This window comes from Gymnoscopelus braueri (assembly GCF_963280865.1).
Source record: "Gymnoscopelus braueri genome assembly, chromosome: 4".
NCBI lineage: Eukaryota > Metazoa > Chordata > Actinopteri > Myctophiformes > Myctophidae > Gymnoscopelus > Gymnoscopelus braueri.
The window spans coordinates 9,272,688-9,293,700 of NC_137605.1; the positions used below are offsets into that span (position 1 = coordinate 9,272,688).

The 21,013-nt window shown below is 44.6% G+C and overlaps 1 protein-coding gene across 1 annotated transcript; it reads right to left on the reverse strand.

Moving 5' to 3' along the window:
• Nucleotides 1–2,054: 2,054 nt before the first annotated feature.
• On the reverse strand, nt 2,055–20,695 carry LOC308084729 (neuronal acetylcholine receptor subunit alpha-7-like). Its single transcript, XM_080427575.1, has 9 exons — nt 20,584–20,695; nt 19,058–19,102; nt 17,626–17,735; nt 17,306–17,385; nt 15,048–15,215; nt 13,993–14,187; nt 12,863–12,949; nt 6,900–7,009; nt 2,055–2,840 (listed from the first exon to the last, which is right to left on the reverse strand). The coding sequence occupies exons 1-9, from the start codon at nt 20,659–20,661 to the stop codon at nt 2,064–2,066; spliced, it is 1,650 nt and encodes a 549-aa protein (XP_080283701.1). The 5' UTR covers nt 20,662–20,695; the 3' UTR covers nt 2,055–2,063.
• Between the last annotated feature and the right edge of the window lie 318 nt (nt 20,696–21,013).

The window sequence follows — 21,013 nt, forward strand, 5'->3', positions numbered from 1 at the left end:
CAGCCAACGTCTTTGCCTTCATTACCCAAGATTCTCTGCGCCCCTGCTCAGTTGCGCAAGTGACGTGACACTCTATCTTTGACTCTTTTGTCTGAATCGGCGTGGCTTTGCAGGAACTAGCAGTGAATGACGCTTTGGAAAGCTCCATGCCTGTGCTCGTGCACTGCACAGTGCAGGGTCATGAGTTTTACACAGACACACGTGGGGGGGAACAAACTCAGACAAACGACCACCCGCGTTACACTGACAAGCAAACGTCTTACAATGTTTTAGCATGGCTATTTACCCTGATTACACTTGTGTGGGCTTGAAAATTGACCATGAAAGGCATCGCTTTTATATGGTAGATTCTTACCCATTATACACACTGCCATTTTCATAATTAACGTGTCAATCGTCTTACCATTGAAGATTGTCAATGTCGGCTACTGCATCTTCATGATATTAATCTCTCAAGAACAGATCCATCGCTGCGCTTGAATCTGTCGGTAGCCGTGTTGACAACCTGTGCGCATTGGCTACAAGTGGGCGTGCCATCAGATCAGGAAGCAGGCCACGCTTTACCCAATCAAATGTAGTGGGCGGGATTTACGTGTGTGCCGTTCTTTCCCCACTAGAAACAAACCGAAACTCATTTAACAATAGCGTCCTCGAAGCCGACAAAACCACGGAAAGTTAGTAACATTTTAAATTGCTCTTTCATCATAGAAACAAGTGGGCTTATAACCAAAACGATCCATGTTCTTTGGGAGAAGTGGTGTTAGTGTTCCGTGGAGAAATATTGTTAGTGGGAATGAAAACATAGTCGCACCACCGTAAGTGAAAGGCTGAAGGCAGACCAAAACCCTGGTTTCCCTGCGCACGGGTCGTCCGTTCAGCTCCGCCCAGAGCCAAATGAATAAGTAAAAAACAGCAGAGGGCGCTGTTTTAACTTTTTATTTGGCAATGGGTTCCCAGATTGTCATGATATTGACTCCACTGTTGACTTTCGATAGTTTGGCAAATTTTGTTTCACTTAACGTTCTTCGATCCACTTTGTAAACACAAACAAGCATGTCACGAGGAACAAGCATGTCACGAGGATTGGCCAGTCGATGCGTTTGATTGGCAGTTCTGCCTTGGTGTGACCAGCGTGATTTAGTAAGAAGGGGCGGTCCCCTTCGTGAATTCAGCCAATCGCAAGCAGGTAGGGGCAGTGCTAGAATTATTAGCAGATCTACATGCTCACATAACATCGCAATGCGATGTGAGCTTGTAGGTCTGCTATTTTCGCCTTGCACACAGTGTGTGAATGACACAGTATGTAAGGGCCGATAAATATTCTCTTGCGTGTTTGACGTTTCTACCTGTGCAACACTGGAGCTCGAATGCCCGGATGAAACTCATTGTCCCCCTATACATAGAAATACAGTAAAGCCCCTTTAGGGACCCCCCTGAGTCTATACATTTATGGAAAGATGTTTGTTATTGCTTAAAAATGTTACTTTATAATTTTATGGGATATAATATGCCATATAGTTGTTAAAAAGTTACATAATAGTTCTGCTTTAATGTGCAAGGCTGTTGTTTAGACCTAGAAAATCTTCCTAAAACGATTACATCAGGAACTGTCTGTCGCTAGAGTTCATGTAGCTAGAACAGGGTTCGCAAACGTTTTTCCTCCATTTTATGGGGGAAACTTTTTGGCGCCCCTACACTTGAATTATTGTGCAATTTCAAAGTTGAAATAAAGCATATTTAAAAATGAATTGGTAGCCTTGAATAGGAATATTTATTAGAAAATACATTTACAACGTTGTGATTACTGTTCTTATCAACGTGGTTTAAAAGCTATAGAAAATTATTTCTGTTCACATGTGTAAATGGAAGCATAATAGCCTATTGTCAGAACGAAATTAAAAAAAATTAACGCATTCATAGGCTATGCTTTTTTTTAAAACAAATAACACCGACTTAATTGGAAAGATACATCTTTTTTTCAGTAATGTGCAACCCCACCTTCCACCTTCCCCAAGCCCCACTCGAGGGTCCCCCGACCCATAGTTTGAGAACCCCCCCTGGGTCTAGATGAAGTCCTTGGACACCGCCTCTCCAAAGTTGGGCGCGGCGGCGAGGATGGCGATGGTGCAGACGATGTTGAAGAGCCCGAAGCCGACCAGGCAGAGGCGGTCGACCACGGCCGCCGCGAACCTCCAGTCCTCCTCGAGGCTCATCCTCCTGTCCTGCTCCCTCGCTCGCTCCACCAGGTACCGCACCTCCGTCAGGAGCGCCTTCATCTGCCGTTCCTCCATGGGGGACTCCTCGAGACCACCCCCGCCCTGGGCGCCGGGTACCGGACCACCGCCCGCCGCCGCCGCCGTTGCTCCCCCCACCCCCTGCCCATCGGAGTTTGAAGGGTGGAGGTCGGGGGGCGAGAGGGGAGTCGCCCGCTGCTCGAACGGAGGACTTCTGACCGTGGAGGAGGAGGACGAGGACGAGGAGGAGGAGGAGGAGGTCGCGGGGAGGTGCGGGTGGTCTCCTCCGCCTCTCTCGTGGCTCGTGGCGGAGTTCTGGCTCCTCCACCCGGAGGCCGCGGCGGCGTGGGGGAGGTGGCCGTTGAGCTGCGGCTGATGGAGGCGGTGGTCGGGGGGGTGGAGGAGGAGCTGGGAGCGGGGGAGGAGGCTCAGGGAGGAGGTGGTGTTGACGATGGAGGAGGCGTTGGTGGTGTCGCGCGAGGAGGAGGAGGCGGGGGAGACGACGGTCCTGCTCGGGGCGTCCGGTTGGCCGCAGCAGGGCCGCGGGCGGTCGGGCCGCTTCATGCGGAGGAAGCGGGGGACCCAGTGGAGGAGGACTAACTGGACCTGGTGGACGGAGAGGTCAGAGGTCAGGGCACACACACACACACACACACACACACACACACACACACGTTTGTATTGCTATACTTGTACTTCTAGGACACAGGAAGTTTAGGACGGCAATTTTATGAATGCCTTTTTGACCCCCTGACCAGGGGGAGGCAGTATAGAGACCAGGATTACTGCATGTCTTTTTGTGAGGGTACCTACCCTAGGGGAGAACATGCAGACTCCACACAGAAAGACTATCTTTTTTTTAACCAAGTAAATATCCCTGCCACATAAAAAAATAAAAAAGACATTTCAAAAGACGTGTTAACAGAAACAAATCACAACTTCTCATGAATTAAAAACAATAGCAACATTTTCCAAAAGTATTTCATAAATAAAATCTAATCATTTCCTTTTTTTAACGTTGAAGAAGTAATGAAAATAGCAGATACACAAGTTTGTAGATCTGCAATTTTTACTAGTTTGGGTCCCATGGGCAACCGTCTAATTTCTCTTTTAGTCCATGGGCCAGACGAGACGTCGGTACCCGAAAGGTGGCAAAGGTTACTTATCATTTTTGAGAAGCTCTATGTCTGTAGATAACATTTTGGTATGATAACCCTTCCTGAGTCACAGCTAAATTGGTGTTATCAGCTGCTGCAGTTACCCTCCCCCATTGAAAAAAGCCATTTTAGATGCAGGTGCATATCTTGCTATTGGCTCCTGTTGAGTACATATCTCAATATTTTTCACTGTAGTGTTTGGTATCATTTTTAAGGGGACACTTTAAGCTTTCATTCAAGCCCTTTTGTGTATATGTAGGACAAGTACAGTGGTTACTGGAGCTCTTCAAACTTCGAATAAAAGAATTTTTTACACAATATCTGCCTAAATCGTATATTTTCTTTTAGTCCTGTGCCACCAATAAACATCAGTGACACAAAACCTGGAATACTGACATGATCCTAAGGATTCAGGAAATGTATAATTTGCCTATAATATGTCATTCTGCGGGGGTGATTTTCAGCCTTATATTACACAAACAATTTTAAGAAGCTAAACAGACCAAAGGTCACATTTCATTTTGACACATGAATGTGTGACACAGTGATATCATTTAATTTGATTGAATTTATTGATATAATTTATAATATAAATTAATGTATTTCTAACTCATCCAGGTGTAAATATTGTAATTCATAAATTACAATTAACTAAGTCCCATGAAAACAGAACAGCAAACAATTAAAAAGTGTTAAAGTCCTGTCACAAACATTTTAAAAGGGGTAATAGAGTAAATATGATTAAATAACTTTTAGGCATGGGTTAGTTGCACCTGTTAATTCATGGAAGGGGGTTTCTCAGTTCAAATGGGCTCCACCAATCCCTTTACCCGAATCCCTGTTGACCAAGCCATAGAAGAAACGGTGAACAAAGACACCCAGACAGCTGGAGGGACAAAGAGATTCAGCTTGAAGCCAGGAACTGTGACTGAATATTACCTTACAGCCGAGTACAGAACCGTGTTCCTCAGACATCTGAGAGACTCGATAGGTCAAGGCAGTTCCAAGGTGTCCCATGCATCCAGATCTACAGGGTCCAAGGATCAAAAGAGATGATGAGGATATCAAGGCTTTCATTGACCTTATGGAGAATAACAGGCTCAATCCTGTGGCTCCAAATGGCATTGATCTGGTTGGCCTCTCCACTGGCTCCATTGTTCCGCCTGATGTGACCAGGGATCTCTTGAGAGATCCTGAGATAGGCGAAGAGGCCTACCAGGTATTCAGACAAACAAGGCCCACCAACTGTTAAATTCCATGACAAGATGACCAAGCAAAGCCTAAAAACATTCTCCAATATCTACACAAAAAGATCTCATGGAAAGAGTGGTCAGAATGTTGTTCTAAAGGCTGATAGGAACCTGTTCAGTCACATGATCCTGGTGGCTGAAAGTAGGAAGGTCAATATGAAGGATGTTCTTGCTCACCCACTTGGCCCATTGCCATGGGCACTGGCAAATGCTGATGGGACTTCACGGAAAACCAACAAGGATGCACTTGCCAGAGAACTGGAAAAGAATGTGTCTCCAGCAAAACACATCCCAACTCCATCTACTTGCATCATCGACGGAATGAGCCTAGTTCAAAAACTGAATGGTGAAAACGTAACATTTAAACAAGGGGCAAAGTCAGTTTTGAACCGGGTCCTCCAGGAAGGCGCACAAAGTGAACGTATTGATGCTGTATTCGATGTCTACCGCAGGACTTCCACCAAGGATGCAGAACGAGTCAACCGGGGTGCAGACACAACACTCGAGCACAAGCACCTTGTTGGTGGACACTATGTAAGGCAGTGGCGAAAATTAAGAGAAGCCTTATCAAATTTCCGGTCGAGTGAAATTTCTAGTCGAGTGGAAACTCCCAGAGTACACACACCTGCTGCAAGGCAAAGTCCTGTACATGACCTGCGAAGAAACGTGTTATTGAACGGGCAAACTACCAGGCAGCAATCTAGAACTGCTGTCTACAAGCATCTCCTGTTGTGCCAAGCCCTATTCTCCATGGATGGACTGACAACGATGGCAAGCTGGCCATTCACTGGATGCGTTCCCCATCTGCACCAGATGTGGTCTTGGAGCCGTTGTCCTGCAAGTGTGTGCGTTCGTGCAAACTGCCAGATTGCACGTGCCTGTCAAATGGACTGACCTGCACCGACATGTGCAGGTTGCAGACCTGCAGCAACCAAAAACAGGCAGATGATCCACAACCAGAATTTGAACTTGGGGAGTCAGATGAAGAAATTGATGACCAGTTTTAATGTGTGACATGGCCCTAGGCTTGTAAAAAACATCTACCCGGCAGCTAAACCATGAACAAGGACATAAGGAAAAAAGAGAAAAAAGCAAATAAAGAATAAGCCATACAAAGACAAAACTGAACAAAAAATAAAGTGGGTTGGCACAAGGGACTGAAGTCTCTTGTATAGTGCGATCAACCCAATGTTGCACAATGTAGACTATAGCTATATACTGTTGATGTTACTACACTGTTGTTACTGCTGATATACAGTATATGTAGATAAAATGACACATCATTTCATGCACATACTTTCATGTTGATCTGACTACTACTGTGACTCATGAACTGCTTTATTATAAAATGCTACTATTGAACAAATACTTAAAACGAGTCTGTGTTGTAACTGACTATAGTCCGATTAGTTTCGCATTAAAACTGCTTGTTTAATATAAGGCTGAAAATCTGTCCCTCAGAATGAAATAATATGGGTAAATTATACATTTCCTGAATCCTTAGGGTCATGTCAGCATTCCAGATTTTGTGTTTTGTGCCACTGATGTTTCTTGATGGCACAGGACTAAAAGAAAATATATGATTTAGGCAAATATTGTGTAAAAAATGTTTTATTCGAAGTTTGAAGAGCTCCAGTAACCACTGTACTTGTCCTACATATACACAAAAGGGCTTGAATGAAAGCTTAAAGTGTCCCCTTAAAAATGATACCAAACACTATAGTGATAAATATTGAAATATGTACTCAACAGGAGCCAATAGCAAGATATGCACCTGCATCTAAAATGGCTTTTTTCAATGGGGGAGGGTAACTGCAGCAGCTGATAACACCAATTTAGCTGTGACTCAGGAAGGGTTATCATACCAAAATGTTATCTACAGACATAGAGCTTCTCAAAAATGATAAGTAACCTTTGCCACCTTTCGGGTACCGACATCTCGTCTGGCCCATGGACTATTTTGGGTCTTGAGCTAAAACGTTTGGGAACCACTGCACTAGACCCCTGGGAGATTGATTACTGAGGTGGAGCACAACACCTATCAGCTCCCGCACGACTTTCTGCACCGGGATCAAACCCATGTGGTCCAAAGGCGAGAGATCTACCAACTGATTTTAACAGTATAACAACCATTTCTCTTGTGAGGACCATGCAGGGAAATTGTTCTCTCACTGTCTATTTCTCAAATTCTGCTATAAGTGGGGACATTAAGACGCAGTAGACACACACGTACTGTATGAACGCACACTGCAGCTCACCCAGTGAGGAATGGTGCCAGAGTTCTGGTCATGATGGTGGAGCGTGAGGACGAGGACTGTAGCTACAACTGACATGGAGACTATCACCATGGTGCTGGCAAAATACTGAGCTGAGAGGAGAGGAGAGAAGAGAAGAGAAGAGAAGAGAAGAGGAGAGGAGAGGAGAGGAGAGGAGAAGAGAAGAGAAGAGAAGAAGAGAAGAGAAGAGAAGAGAAGAGAAGAGAAGAGAAGAGAAGAGAAGAGAAGAGAAGAGGAGAGGAGAGGAGAGGAGAGGAGAGGAGAGGAGAGGAGAGGAGAGGAGAATGGGGAGGGGAGATGGTAGAGGAGGGGTGAGGGGGAGGGGCGAGCAGAGCAGAGGAGAGGAGAGGATTAGACTCAAACACACATTTCAATGCTTTATTTGAATCCATCCACAGTTGGATGGCAGCGATTCCCAACCTTCAAGATGTTATTGATAATATAACAGTTAAGTGGTCAGATGGGTGGCCTATTGATAATATAACAGTTAAGTGGTCAGATGGGTGGCCTATTGATAATATCACAGTTAAGTGGTCAGATGGGTGGCCTATTGATAATATAACAGTTAAGTGGTCAGATGGGTGGCCTATTGATAATATCACAGTTAAGTGGTCAGATGGGTGGCCTATTGATAATATCACAGTTAAGTGGTCAGATGGGTGGCCTATTGATAATATAACAGTTAAGTGGTCAGATGGGTGGCCTATTGATAATGTAACAGTTAAGTGGTCAGATGGGTGGCCTATTGATAATGTAACAGTTGAGTGGTCAGATGGGTGGCCTATTGATAATATAACAGTTAAGTGGTCAGATGGGTGGCCTATTGATAATGTAACAGTTAAGTGGTCAGATGGGTGGCCTATTGATAATGTAACAGTTGAGTGGTCAGATGGGTGGCCTATTGATAATATAACAGTTAAGTGGTCAGATGGGTGGCCTATTGATAATGTAACAGTTAAGTGGTCAGATGGGTGGCCTATTGATAATGTAACAGTTGAGTGGTCAGATGGGTGGCCTATTGATAATATAACAGTTCAGTGGTCAGATGGGTGGCCTATTGATAATATAATAGTTAAGTGGTCAGATGGGTGGCCTATTGATAATATAACAGTTAAGTGGTCAGATGGGTGGCCTATTGATAATATAACAGTTAAGTGGTCAGATGGGTGGCCTATTGATGATATAACAGTTAAGTGGTCAGATGGGTGGCTGCGAACACTTTAAAAATGTTCAAGTGGGCCCTGATCCAGAAAATGTTGGGAACCACTGGTCTATGGACTAAAATATGTTGTCTTGTCTTTTGTCTTAATTGAAGTCTTGACCTCAGTTCTGTTTAGTATGCATTGCAGCAGTAATGAAGCATTGATTTTTCTAACATTACAATATAAATCATTGGTTCATTATGAGTGATGAACTGATGGCGCCCACGCCATGTCAGCAGATTTTTAGTGGGGGTGCTGAGGGGGAACTTGACTATTAGCCACTTGAGCCCCAGCCTGCCTATTCTGGGGGGGAACATTCACCAAATATAGCCAATCTACAAGTGCTGCAGTGCCGACGCGGTGTGAGCTTGTAGATCTGCTATTTTTGGCAAAGAGATTTGCAGGGTTCCTATAAATTTTCCATTGGAAAATGCCATACTTTTCCAGACTCAAATTTCCAGGCATTTCTGCATTTTCTTCTGACCATATTTGAAGATATTAGGTACAAAAAGCTAGATGAAATGCTCTCTTGTAATTTTTCCATTATCCACACCTGGAAATGACTCAAATCACTTTTCCATATACTTCCATACTTGCGTATAGGAACCCTGGATTTGGTGTGGATGGAAAAAAAAGTGCTCAAAGTACTCTCTGTTTTACTAAGACTATAGTGTTTGAGTGGATATAGCACCAACATAAGCACCCACACACACTGCCCTCGACTGCAAAGCACTGCAGAGCTTCGTGCGGACAGCCCAGTTCATCATTGTAAGCTTGTGACTGTTTCAGCTGCTACGGTCTGGCGGATAGTACCGCAGTCTCAAGGTCCAGGCCATCAGGTTCCTGGACAGCTTTTCTACACCAGGCAACCAGGCTTCTAGGAACATTAGACACTTGAGGCTTGTTGCCTGTCTGCCTGTTACACACACTCACATGCAGCTGCACCTATACACACAAATACGCACACATGCACGCACACATGCACACACACACACACACACACACACACACACACACACACACACACACACACACACACACACACACACACACACACACACACACACACACACACACACACACACACACACACACACACACACACTTATATTGATCCTTTTTACTGTTGATACCCAGTACATACAGTCCATGTTACTTCACATTAGAATTTCACATGTAGACTCTAGATCTAACTTAAATTATTGCTTGTTGTCTCCGCCAGAGGTGGAGAGTATGTTTTCGTTCCCGTCCCGCTGTGTGTCCCCCCCCTAGCCAAGCTAACATTGGTCAAGCTTCACGTGACACGTGACAATATGTTGTCACCAATGCTTTTGATTGGCTAGCGAGACGCATGACGAAATAAAATCCTATAAATAGGTGTGTCACTTCAAAAAGCCATTTATGTTTTTTGAAGTGAGGTAACATTGGTCAAGCTAACATTGGTCAAGTGACACGTGACAATATGTAATATAAATAGGTAAGACAGGATTAATCAGGAACAGTACTGGCGGAGACCTGTGCTCCGAGGAGCACATTTTCTAGTTTTATATGTTGAAGTTCTATTTCATTTTTTTTTAGGTGAGTTGGTTTTATTTTGTAAGTGAAATTAGACGGTATTTGTTATGTTATGTGTATTTGAGTGTGTTTTGTTAGTTTTACTTCAAAGACCACAGTGGAATTAAATGTTAAAAGTAATGCTTTTATAGTGCCATCCTCTGGATTTCTTTATCGCCTCTTGTTCTCATGGGATGACTTCTGGATCCTAATAAAAATCAATCAATAACTATTACAGTATATGTACCGTTTTACCATGGTAGAATGCACATTCTCTAATGGATAGTTCCATAGCTTGATTCTGATTGGTTAAGTTCGTAAGAATTGTACAAGTCCCTAGACAGGACCGCATGTATCACTATCAATCCACCAACTTTTAGTTTACAGCAGTGGTTCTCAAAGTGGGGTCCGGGGACCACCAGGGGTCCTTGAGGGGGTTCCAGGGGGTCCCCAGCTAAATGATTGGTAACTCTGAGAGTGACCTTTTTAATACCTCTGAAATAAAAAAGTAATAATAAGACCATTACTACGTCGAAAGTAACCAACAAACTATGCTATAGAAATGGTCAAACATAATCCAAATTGTCAAGTATTAAAGAGGCAAATATGTGAAAATAGCCAAACTACAAGCTCACAACGCCTGACCAATGGGAGGCGTTGTGCAGCTTGTAGATCGGCTATTTTCACAATATTTATCTGAGGAACTAAATTTAACTAAATGTATTGCCTCAACTCCTACAATTCCAAGTGGTTGTTAAGGTGGGATATTCCCAGTTCAAATATGATTATTTTGCGGGGTCACGGCCTGAAAAAACTGGTGGTCCTTGAAATGAAAAAGTCTGAGAGTCATTGGTTTTTACAGTATTCCCCAATGTTCCATTTAGTTTTTCCTATGGCAGTATAACAGAAGTGCTCCTGTATCCTACCATCCTACTATTTTCCCTCTATACTATTCTATGAGACACAGGTATTTCGGGGCATGGCCAAATGCACCATCACCAGCAAACAGCACATGGGGTTGCGTGACGGAACATAATATACAGTGTTTTTTTTGTTCTGTCCTAGTGCAAAACTATGGTTAAGTATTAGTGCAGGTAACCACAACAACCACCATCTCATGAAAATAATTATACGGACCCCCCCCCCTCCCCTTTAGAGTTTCTGGGGCTTATTTTTGAAAAAAAATAGGGATGCCAGGTTGAAAGCGATTAATGATTTTCTCACAAGTATAGTCATCTGCTAAATGGACCCTTTTAGGACAAAAATAAATAAATCAAATCATCTGGGGAAAAATTGGAGCACTTAATCAATTGTTTTGGGATAGTTTACAATAAATGGAATTAAAGTACAGCTGATCTAAAAACAGGTCCAAATATTTACGACATAGATCATCAACATCATGCTAATATTTCAAACAACGCAACGTTAATCAATACCAGCCACCCATTACATATGGAAATATTTCAAGATTAAACTGCTCTGACAAGGAGTCTATCAGCTAAATGTAAATGTTCCCAAATTTTACTAATGGCCACTATTGAGGATTATTAATCCAGACATCGGCAGACAGTCTGTATAGACATTCAGTGTGCAAAGTGCCAATATTTGCTTATAGCGCACCAGCACACTTGGCTGGCGCCCGCAAATGTGGTCGGCTGACATTAAAAAAAGCATCAATCAAGATAATCACAAACTATCCGAGAAAGAAGCACCTGTTTGCCTTTGCGCTTCTATGGTTTCTATGCACCGGTTTGCACCTACAACAAGATGACGGATGATTTACTAACGTGTGACGTCACTGTAGCCGAAAGAATACAATTAGTAACCTCTGTCTGTCTGTCTGTCTGTCTGTCTGTCTGTCTGTCTGTCTGTCTGTCTGTCTGTCTGTCTGTCTGTCTGTCTGTCTGTCCTCAACCATTTTTCTTGACCACCATTGACGCATGAAGGGAAACTTTTCAATTTAAGCTGTTTATTAGCATTCCATTGAACTCTCACCCAATGCTGTGGGTGGAGACAGGGGAGTGACTCATCATGGGAGAAGTGCCAGGGTTGATTGATCAGGTGTTTCCAATTGTCTAATTGTGCTCTCTTATCGAGGACTTTGATTTAAATGCAAGGCTGGGCTAGCCGGTCAATAAAGCGACACATAACGACCAATCGTCGGACTGGGACTTTATACAGTTAAGTTACTGTTACTGTTATCTCATTTTTCTCCTCAGTGGGTTGGTATATCATAATAATAATAATATCTCCAATTTATATAGCGCTTTTCTAAGGACTCAAAGTCGCTTCACAAGGCGGATGGAGAAAACCAAAAAGTAGTGGAGGATAATGTTGCAGTAATCAAGCCGGGATGTAGTGAATGCATGGATGCAGAAAATGACACAGAGGGCCGGAGACGGGCAATGTTCAAAACTGATTGAAGCTGATTTTTTACTTTTCTAGCTATTTATTAAAAATGTTGCCACAGGCTATGGGATCTGTAGTGGCAGAAGTCACGTAGACTGCCTGAGTTGCCTTTGCACCCGGCAGATGTAACTATTTTTTATCATCCTTTTTGTCACCTTTTCGGCAATCTACGCTCTTGTAATGGCCTAGCTCAGCTGTATGTGTCCTTCTCTGGACCACAAATGGTTCACGTCCTGTTCTACAGAATCAGGATGTAGTCTGTGAAGTCTGTGAAGTCTGTGAAGTCTGTGACGTGCACATGCTGTGTGGGCAGAGATCTATAACTTGTATTTAAGATGTAACTATGTGCTTTGCTTCGACTCTCATCAACCTTTTAATGCTTAATGTGACCTGGAGACATCAGTGCTGATTATAATACATATTTTTGACCACATCATTGTCTCCGGGGTCAAGTCACTTGTCGTGGTTATCACAGAGTTACTCACTGTAGTTTCTATAACAGAACCTTCCATGCAATTGCACAGCAACTTCCTTGTTTGTGCAGGCAATCACAGGGACTTGTACTTCCTTGATGGAATTATTTTTGTAGTAATATTGTTATTACAATTGTTTCAATTAGGATACAGTATTTGTTAGTCATTTTATAAAAGCTATGAGCCACACGAGGCTGCGGTTTACCGTGATTTTAGAACACATCTATTCGATGCACGCACACGACGCACGCGCACACACACACACACACACTCACTCACTCACTCACTCACTCACTCACTCACTCACCTATGAGTGGAACAGAGTCTGAAGTAGCAGGCATGATGTCAGCGATCATTAGGGAGAAGACCGTTAGAGACAGCAGCACCGTAATACCTGTAGGACATAGGACACACAGACAGTGTGTTTGTGTGTGTGTGTGTGTGTGTGTGTGTGTGTGTGTGTGTGTGTGTGTGTGTGTGTGTGTGTGTGTGTGTGTGTGTGTGTGTGTGTGTGTGTGTGTGTGTGTTACTGGTCCATTTGGTTCTATTTACACTCTCAGAGTTACAGACCCCCCCCACCCCACCCCACCCCTGGACCCCACTTTTGAGAAGCTCTGAATTACGGAATAGATTTTTTTCCCCCACAAAGGGTCTCTGAAGACAGAATGTTGCATTGCTCATACCATTTCCAACACTTCAGCCTAATGGTGCGTTCACACAGATAAAAAGATACATGCTACCATTCATTTTCAATAGAAGCCAGCGACATGAAGAGACAAAGATGCATCCGCTGTTTGCTCTAACGACAAAGATACAGCTAGTTGAGCTGGGTTCAACTTCCACATACAAAGATACAAAACTACTAACTGTAGCTCCGATGATGATGATGATGAAGATGACGTCAACGACCATGTTGAGCAACACAGATACAAAGCGACACAGCGATAAAGATGTATTTTTGTATCTTTGTATCTGGCCCTTGTGAACGCACCATAACAGTCTGTATATGGGAAGCGCAAACAATGATGAGATGTCCCACCTCCACCACTTCCATTTCATCTTATCAGTCACTAAGTAAATCCTACAGTATACTGAAAATGAAATTGCTTGAAGCATAATCTAGCCTGTTTATATGGAAATTCCTTCATTTAATTTGCGAGGTGCAGTTACAGACTCTTTCTAGAAGGTTGTTGGTGAGAGACTATGGTGGAGGAGTCTGTACATAACATTATCTCGCTTCTCCTCTCCTCTCCTCTCCTCTCCTCTCCTCTCCTCTCCTCTCCTCTCCTCTCCTCTCCTCTCCTCTCCTCTATTCCTCTCCTCTCCTCTCCTCTCCTCTCCTCTATTCCTCTCCTCTCCTCTCCTCTCCTCTCCTCTCCTCTCCTCTCCTCTCCTCTCCTCTCCTCTCCTCTCCTCTCTTCCTCTCCTCAGTCTTACCCAGGCTGATCTTCTCTCCAGAGTTGGCGGGCAGCATGAACATCAGGAGGGTCATGGAGGAGAGGAGCACGCAGGGCACCAGGAGGTTGAGGGCATAATACAGAGTCCGCCTCCTCATGGTCACCACAAAGGTCACGTCCGGGTAGGGCTCTGAACAGCAGTCATAGAACACCTCGTTACGATCTCCCGGCACCTCTAGAGGGAGACAAAAATAACCCTTTAATGTTCATGAACAGTGGTTCTGTTCAGTTGAATGTTGTCAAGCTTATTAAACGAATTAAGCTATATATGCTGATAATAATAATCATTGCTATAGAGTGTTTGTTCAATAACAGGGATCTCCCCATCTCTCTAGCTCTTTAGTGAACAAAAGAAAAATTCAGGTTGGGATACCAATCTTATCCAATCAGGATACAGGATAAATCGGAATTGGAAGTGAACGAACACATAATTGGCAATGGAACGCAATATAATTGAAGCTGATAAATGGGTTCTCTCTCCTGATTAAATGAACTAGTCCATACCCGGTCGACGCATCCGTGGGGGGATATGCGCACATGATCTGGCAACCCAGGAGGCAGTTTGTCCCATAGCTGGGCAGCTCCGTAGCCATGGCGACATTCTTTTACACAAAAACGCTAATAAACAGCTGAGATTTGGTTAACTCAAAAAACGGGCTTTGCAGTTCCGTGCACATGGTAATGGGCAATGGCTGTGTGCAAATTCAGATCAATTGCTCCAGCCACTGAGGAGTACCGGGCAGACAGTTTTGGCCTCACCACCACAAAGGTTTCTCAAATTATAGGAGGATTGGTGACCCATTTAAAAATGACATTTCTGTTTATTAAAGACATGGGGAGACAGGAAGACCCCTGTTACTGAACACTTTATATAATAGCAATGATTACTGAGGCTTCAACTTTTTAACACAAAAATTGAATCTTATAGCACCTTTAATGAAAAATAACACTAATACAAATAACTACTAAAGGAAACAATTTATATCTATAAAACACAAATCAAAGTGTTGACAGTGCTGACAGCAGCCGTCTCACCCATCAGTTCCCACTCTCCGTTGAGCATGAACCCCGAAATGTCGGCCTCCTTCATCTGGAGGTCTAACAGCCAGCCGTCAAACGTCCAGGAACCAAACTTCAGCTCACAGCGCTGGATGTCAAATGGAAACCATTTGACGTCCACATTGCACGTGCTGACGAAGATCCCTGTGAACACATCTATGTTTACACACATTTATTCAAAGGACCACAATGGAAATAAGCTCTCGAGCATTTTCGATTTTTTATCCTTTTGACAAAATATGCAGAAATATGGTCATCATGTACATGCATTTCTGTAAGGAAAAACATCAATCAATCCATCAATCAATATGTTGAGTATATATCAGTCTTATAACCCGGGTATTTTGCAATTATACTGGACTGGTGCCCATACTCGAGAATAGCTCAAGTCGGGAACGATGCAAGTTGGGAACGCATGCTCCACCCGGTTACGTAATAACTGCATGTCTGCCTGTGTCGCTTTTATTCCCATATACGTATAATACATCTCAGTATCTGTCCTTATCCCTTTTATGCCCATATATGGAGATCCCTGATGTCATCAGTATATGCCCATATATAGCATATCGGTTGGATCGGCGGTTCAGAACAACCGCCGCTCCGACCGACTTCACGCCGGGTGTCGCACTCCCTTGGGTCCTTGGCGATATGCACACAGGAGCTGCATAGAGTTAAAATAATAGAGAGGGCACCGGATATCCCCTCCCATCCACTTGCATTGAATTGCTCACCCAGCGTCTGGGCCGAAATCATCCCTTCTTCCGGGTTGGAAATGTGATGGGCGAGGCCTATTTGGGGGCTTCTGCGACGTGTTTCTGTGACGCGTTTTGCGTCACCTCGGTGCGCAGCCCCGTGTGCGAGCTTGTGCGCAAGCTCGTGAGTCGAGCCCATTGGTCGAAACCGTTTTCGCTCGTTCACGTACAGTGGCCCCATCTGCAGTACCTATGAATGGCCAGCATGTCCAATGCGCTTCAATGCAACCACTGGGTTCTGGGGGCTTGGGGGGCTGAGACATCATCAGTGACACCAGCATGAATACATAGGACCACAATGGAAACGAGTCCCTGGGACTTTGTTGTGTTATCCTTTTAGCCTCGACCACTTAAACCCCATATGGGTTAAACCGGAATCCCTCAGGGCTCAATACTAGTTAGTGTCTTTTCTGTTTTCTGCTATTTTCAGCGAAAGCTTTCGCCACAATATGGATGCTGGGGTACTTCAAGTGGTTGATATCTGACTGTACCTCGTGCTGTTTACATTTGTGACTAATAAAGTATTCAATAAAAAAAAGGTTAATATATCTGTCTGCACATCAGAAAAGTCTCCATACAGAGAAGAATGAAAGAGAAAAAAGAGAAAAAAGACTAGACTAGGACAACAAGAACTCAGTCACACTGTCAGTCACAACAGGAGGGAGCAGAACACACACACACACACACACACACACACACACACACACACACACACACACACACACACACACACACACACACACACACACACACACACACACACATACACACACACACACACACACACACACACACACACACACACACACACACACACACACACACACACACACGCGCACACACACACACACACACACACACACACACACACACACACACTCACAAAACAAAACAAAACAAAACAAAACAAAACAAAATAAAACAAAACAACAGGTGAACCTCCACAGTGAAAAGTTGGGTTTTAAGCTTGTTGTTTTTAAGAGTCCCTATAGAGTGGGGCGTGGGGGCAGCTCCATATGGGCATGTTACGTTTGTGGTGTCCACCGTCCACCCACAAGGCAGTTCTAATATAGGATATAGGCTATACATAAATGTGCCACGGTGCACTGTGTTTATCAGCTTGCACGGCGTTGCCGGGGTTATTGTGCTGACGGCGCGTAGCTTCATGACACATCATCTATCAGCGCGTTCAAGGCAAGCTCCAGTACCCAGCATTGGCCGGGTTATTGTGTGGGATAAACTATCTCTTCCCTCCAAATATCACTCCCACTCTCTCACTATGTCCTGTGTGTGTGTGTGTGTGTGTGTGTGTGTGTGTGTGTGTGTGTGTGTGTGTGTGTGTGTGTGTGTGTGTGTGTGTGTGTGTGTGTGTGTGTGTGTGTGTGTGTGTGTGTGTGTGTGCTTGCGTGCGTGCGTGCGTGCGTGCGTGCGTGCGTGCGTGCGTGCGTGCGTGCGTGCGTGCGTGCGTGTGTGTGGTCTTACCTGGAGGAAGGTACTCACAGTGGCCACTAGAGTTCACCAGGATGTTGGTCTTAAACGTGGCGTCGAACTTATCATGAGCACTGCAGACATAACACGCCGGAGGTCAATGTATGTGTGTGTGTGTGTGTGTGTGTGTGTGTGTGTGTGTGTGTGTGTGTGTGTGTGTGTGTGTGTGTGTGCGCGTGTGCGTGCGCGTGCGTGTGCGTGTGCGTGTGCGTGTGTGTGTGTGTGTGTGTGTGTGTGTGTGTGTGTGTGTGTGCGTGCGTGTGCGTGTGCGTGTGCGTGTGCGTGTGCATGTGCGTGTGCATGTGTGTGTATACCTGTTGTACAGCAGTATATCTGGGGTCCAGACCTGGTCTGTTGTGAACCGAAGGTTTTTCACTCCAGGAAAGTCAGACTGGTTCCACTGGAGGTAGTGGTCATACCACTGCTGAGAACACACTCATGCACGCACGCACGCACGCACGCACGCACGCACGCACGCACGCACGCACGCACGCACGCACGCACGCACGCACGCACGCACGCACACACACACACACACACACACACACACACACACACACACACACACACACACACACACACACACACCACAGTAAATACCAGCCTGATCGCCAGAGAATTCAGTATACATTGCACGGATCCAGTGCACGTCATTCCGTGCATAGTCGCCTAGAAACGCCAAAAATCTGTGCATATGTACGGCGAGTCCCATGGTGGGCGTAACCAGTTGCAACCAGGAAAAACCCGGAAGCAGAGCTTTACGATTCTGTGCCTATCGGTACGTAACTCAAACGGCGCTGAGTAGGCTCAAGGGAACGTCGCAACGTTCGGGACGGCAACTCATTCGCTTTAGCTCACTCGGTGGTCCCTTACGTGGTGACAGTTCCCTTGAGACTGTGCGCCTCCGAAATGGTTTAGTCACAATGGGGGAGATGCGAGGCGGCTATGCACAGATTTTCGGGTTTTCCAGTTGTCTATGCACGGAATTTGAAAAACGTTTAATGAGAACGTTTCCTCTGGCGATCGGGTTGGTAAATACACATAAGGGTCAACCGATTGTCATACTGTATCACTGTATCATCAGTGGCAGGTCATGCTTCAGACAGACAGACAGACAGACAGACAGACAGACAGACAGACAGACAGACAGACAGACAGACAGACAGACAGACAGACAGACAGACAGGCTCATGCATCTAGTTTAGAGGCTGCTGGGTCATTTAAGTTAGTTCAAAATACTGTATGTAAATGCAGTTTTGTATACTGTATCATTGTATATTTTATATTTATAAAGTTTTCGGGTTGTCCATCTGTCCGACTGTCAGTCCAAGCAAACGAAAGGACAGACAGACATGTCCATCCGTACATATATGTACCATATGTACACATGTAGCTCTCAATGTTTTGATTGCGATATCTTGATGGAATTACATGACATTTGGCACAAACGTCCATTTGGAGTCAATGATGAACTGGTTACAAGTAGGGGTCAAAGGTCAAAGGTGAAGGTCACTGTGACCTCACAAACCACGTCCACGTTCATTAAATTCCTTCTAAGTCTTTATTCACTACGCATAGTAATACAGTCTGGACAGACATAGATGGCCAGGAGTAAATAAAAGAACATATTGTTTGACCCCAACCCCGCACACGCACGCACGCACGCACGCACGCACGCACGCACGCACGCACGCACGCGTGCACGCACGCACAGACACACACACGCACGCACTCACATGCTCTCACCATCTGCAGCCAGGCGTTGGTTGTCAATATCTGGTTCTTCTCATCCTGGAACAACAAGACAGATGAGTGTGTTTATTATCTTATTATACCATGCAGAAATATTTCATTCAGTGTGTGTGTGTGTGTGTGTGTGTGTGTGTGTGTGTGTGTGTGTGTGTGTGTGTGTGTGTGTGTGTGTGTGTGTGTGTGTGTGAATTGCTAATTGTTTATTTGGCAGAGGGACAATGCACAACATATTTATTGCTAGCTATACGAGCTCATTGACATCTGCAGTTCCTAAAAATTGCAAAACATTCATAAAATCACCCTCACAGAATGCATGTTCTCGCAATACTAACATTTGTGCAGGGGCAGACTGAGCATCTGGCATGCCCGGTGGGCCTGTGTGCCAGTGGTAAAAAATAATTAAAAAAAAAAGATTTATTTTTTACTGAAAATATTTTTGACCCCGTTTTAGGATAGTTATGGTAATGTTTGGGCTGGGTGGCCTCTAAGTGGAGAGGGCCAATCCTTCAGTAGCACCGGCTCACAGAGCTGAGAGACATCACATGATTGGCCCACTGGCTTGTCTATCATCTGAATTCCGGCCTACTGGCCCATTCACAGGCCCACCCAAACATATATATAACTGATATACAAGCCCACAACGCGTCGCTGCCTCGACGCGTTGTGGGCTTGTAGATCTTCTATGTTAAGTGCGAGTCACCATTGTGTGACGAAACATTAATAAAGGCATGTGTCTGGCAGCACACTTGGCAGAAAGAGAGAAAAGGCGCTAATCTGATGGGACCATGGCTGGATAAGCCATTGGGCCGTGGCCTTGAAGGCTGTAGATCTAGCCTATAACAGATGCATTCTCAGATCATTATAGCCTAGCCTTGTTTTCTTTACTTTAGCAAACTAAAGTTCTGATTGCATGCACACACATTTTTGCATGTAATTATGTACATACTTCACCCTTTCATAATAGTCCTCTACTGCTCATGTCCAGGTTTGTAATAGGTCCAATACATCATCTCGAGTGGAGATGATCTCCCCAGAGTAGAGCTCCTTATAAGAGCAACACACTCTAATTGTTTGTGAGTACTGTAGGCTAACTATCATATGTATGGGTTGTGTAGTTATGTATGGGTCGCGTGTAGTTATCATTTATTTTACTGAAGGCTTCAGAACTCCAGAACATGGGATGCTTTTCAGTAAAGATATTAAGGTGTGTGGGGCGGTAGGGTATCTGCTATCTGCGTGCCGGTTGTGATGGGCTGGTTTGGGCCAAAATGCCAGGGCCGAATTTTGTCCCAGTCCAGCCCTGCATCTGTGTGTGTATTTGTGTGTGTGTGTGTGTGTGTGTGTGTGTGTGTGTGTGTGTGTGTGTGTGTGTGTGTGTGTGTGTGTGTGTATGTGTGTGTGTGTGTGTGTGTGTGTGTGTGTGTGTGTGTGTGTGTGTGTGTGTGTGTGTGTGTGTGTGTGTGTGTGTGTGTGCGTGCGTGTGTGTGTGTGTGTGTGTGTGTGCGTGTTTGTGCACGTACCAGCTCTAGGACCTGTAGGAGGGTGTAGGACAGTCGCACGGTCAAAGGCAGCGAGTCGTTGGCCACCGGTCTCTCCATGGGGTTGTAATGTCTCAGCAACTCTCTCAACAGCTGGCGCTGCTGAGGGCCCTGCTCTGACACTGACATGAGAAGAAGAGCAAGGGGATAACAAAAACATTTTACTCTTTGTCAAGCCCCACCTGCAGGTCCTTCCCAACTCCCGCCCCCTCTTCGCACCCATTGGTTGTTGTTGTTGCCTGGTTATAGACAAAAACCCTTTTTCTCCATCCACTACCATTGAAAAAAACATGTTTTTCACTCGTATTGATTTTTAATGTATTCAATTCTTGTCTTAAAACTTGTCTTTTCGGTCAAAAGGAACAATATAGTGCAATATAATTACTGGGCAAGTGGGCATAACAGGTCTTTT

What these genes read in the sequence shown, in the direction of transcription:
- LOC308084729 (XM_080427575.1), bottom strand. Translation starts at nt 20,661, where the DNA reads ATGGAGAGACCGGTGGCCAACGACTCGCTGCCTTTGACCGTGCGACTG. An exon ending in CTGTGAGTACCTTCCTCCAG is followed by an intron (nt 15,216 to 17,305) that starts GTAAGACCACAC and finishes ATGTGTTCACAG; the next exon opens with GGATCTTCGTCAGCACGTGC. An exon ending in CGGAGAGTGGGAACTGATGG is followed by an intron (nt 14,188 to 15,047) that starts GTGAGACGGCTG and finishes GTCTCCCTCTAG; the next exon opens with AGGTGCCGGGAGATCGTAAC.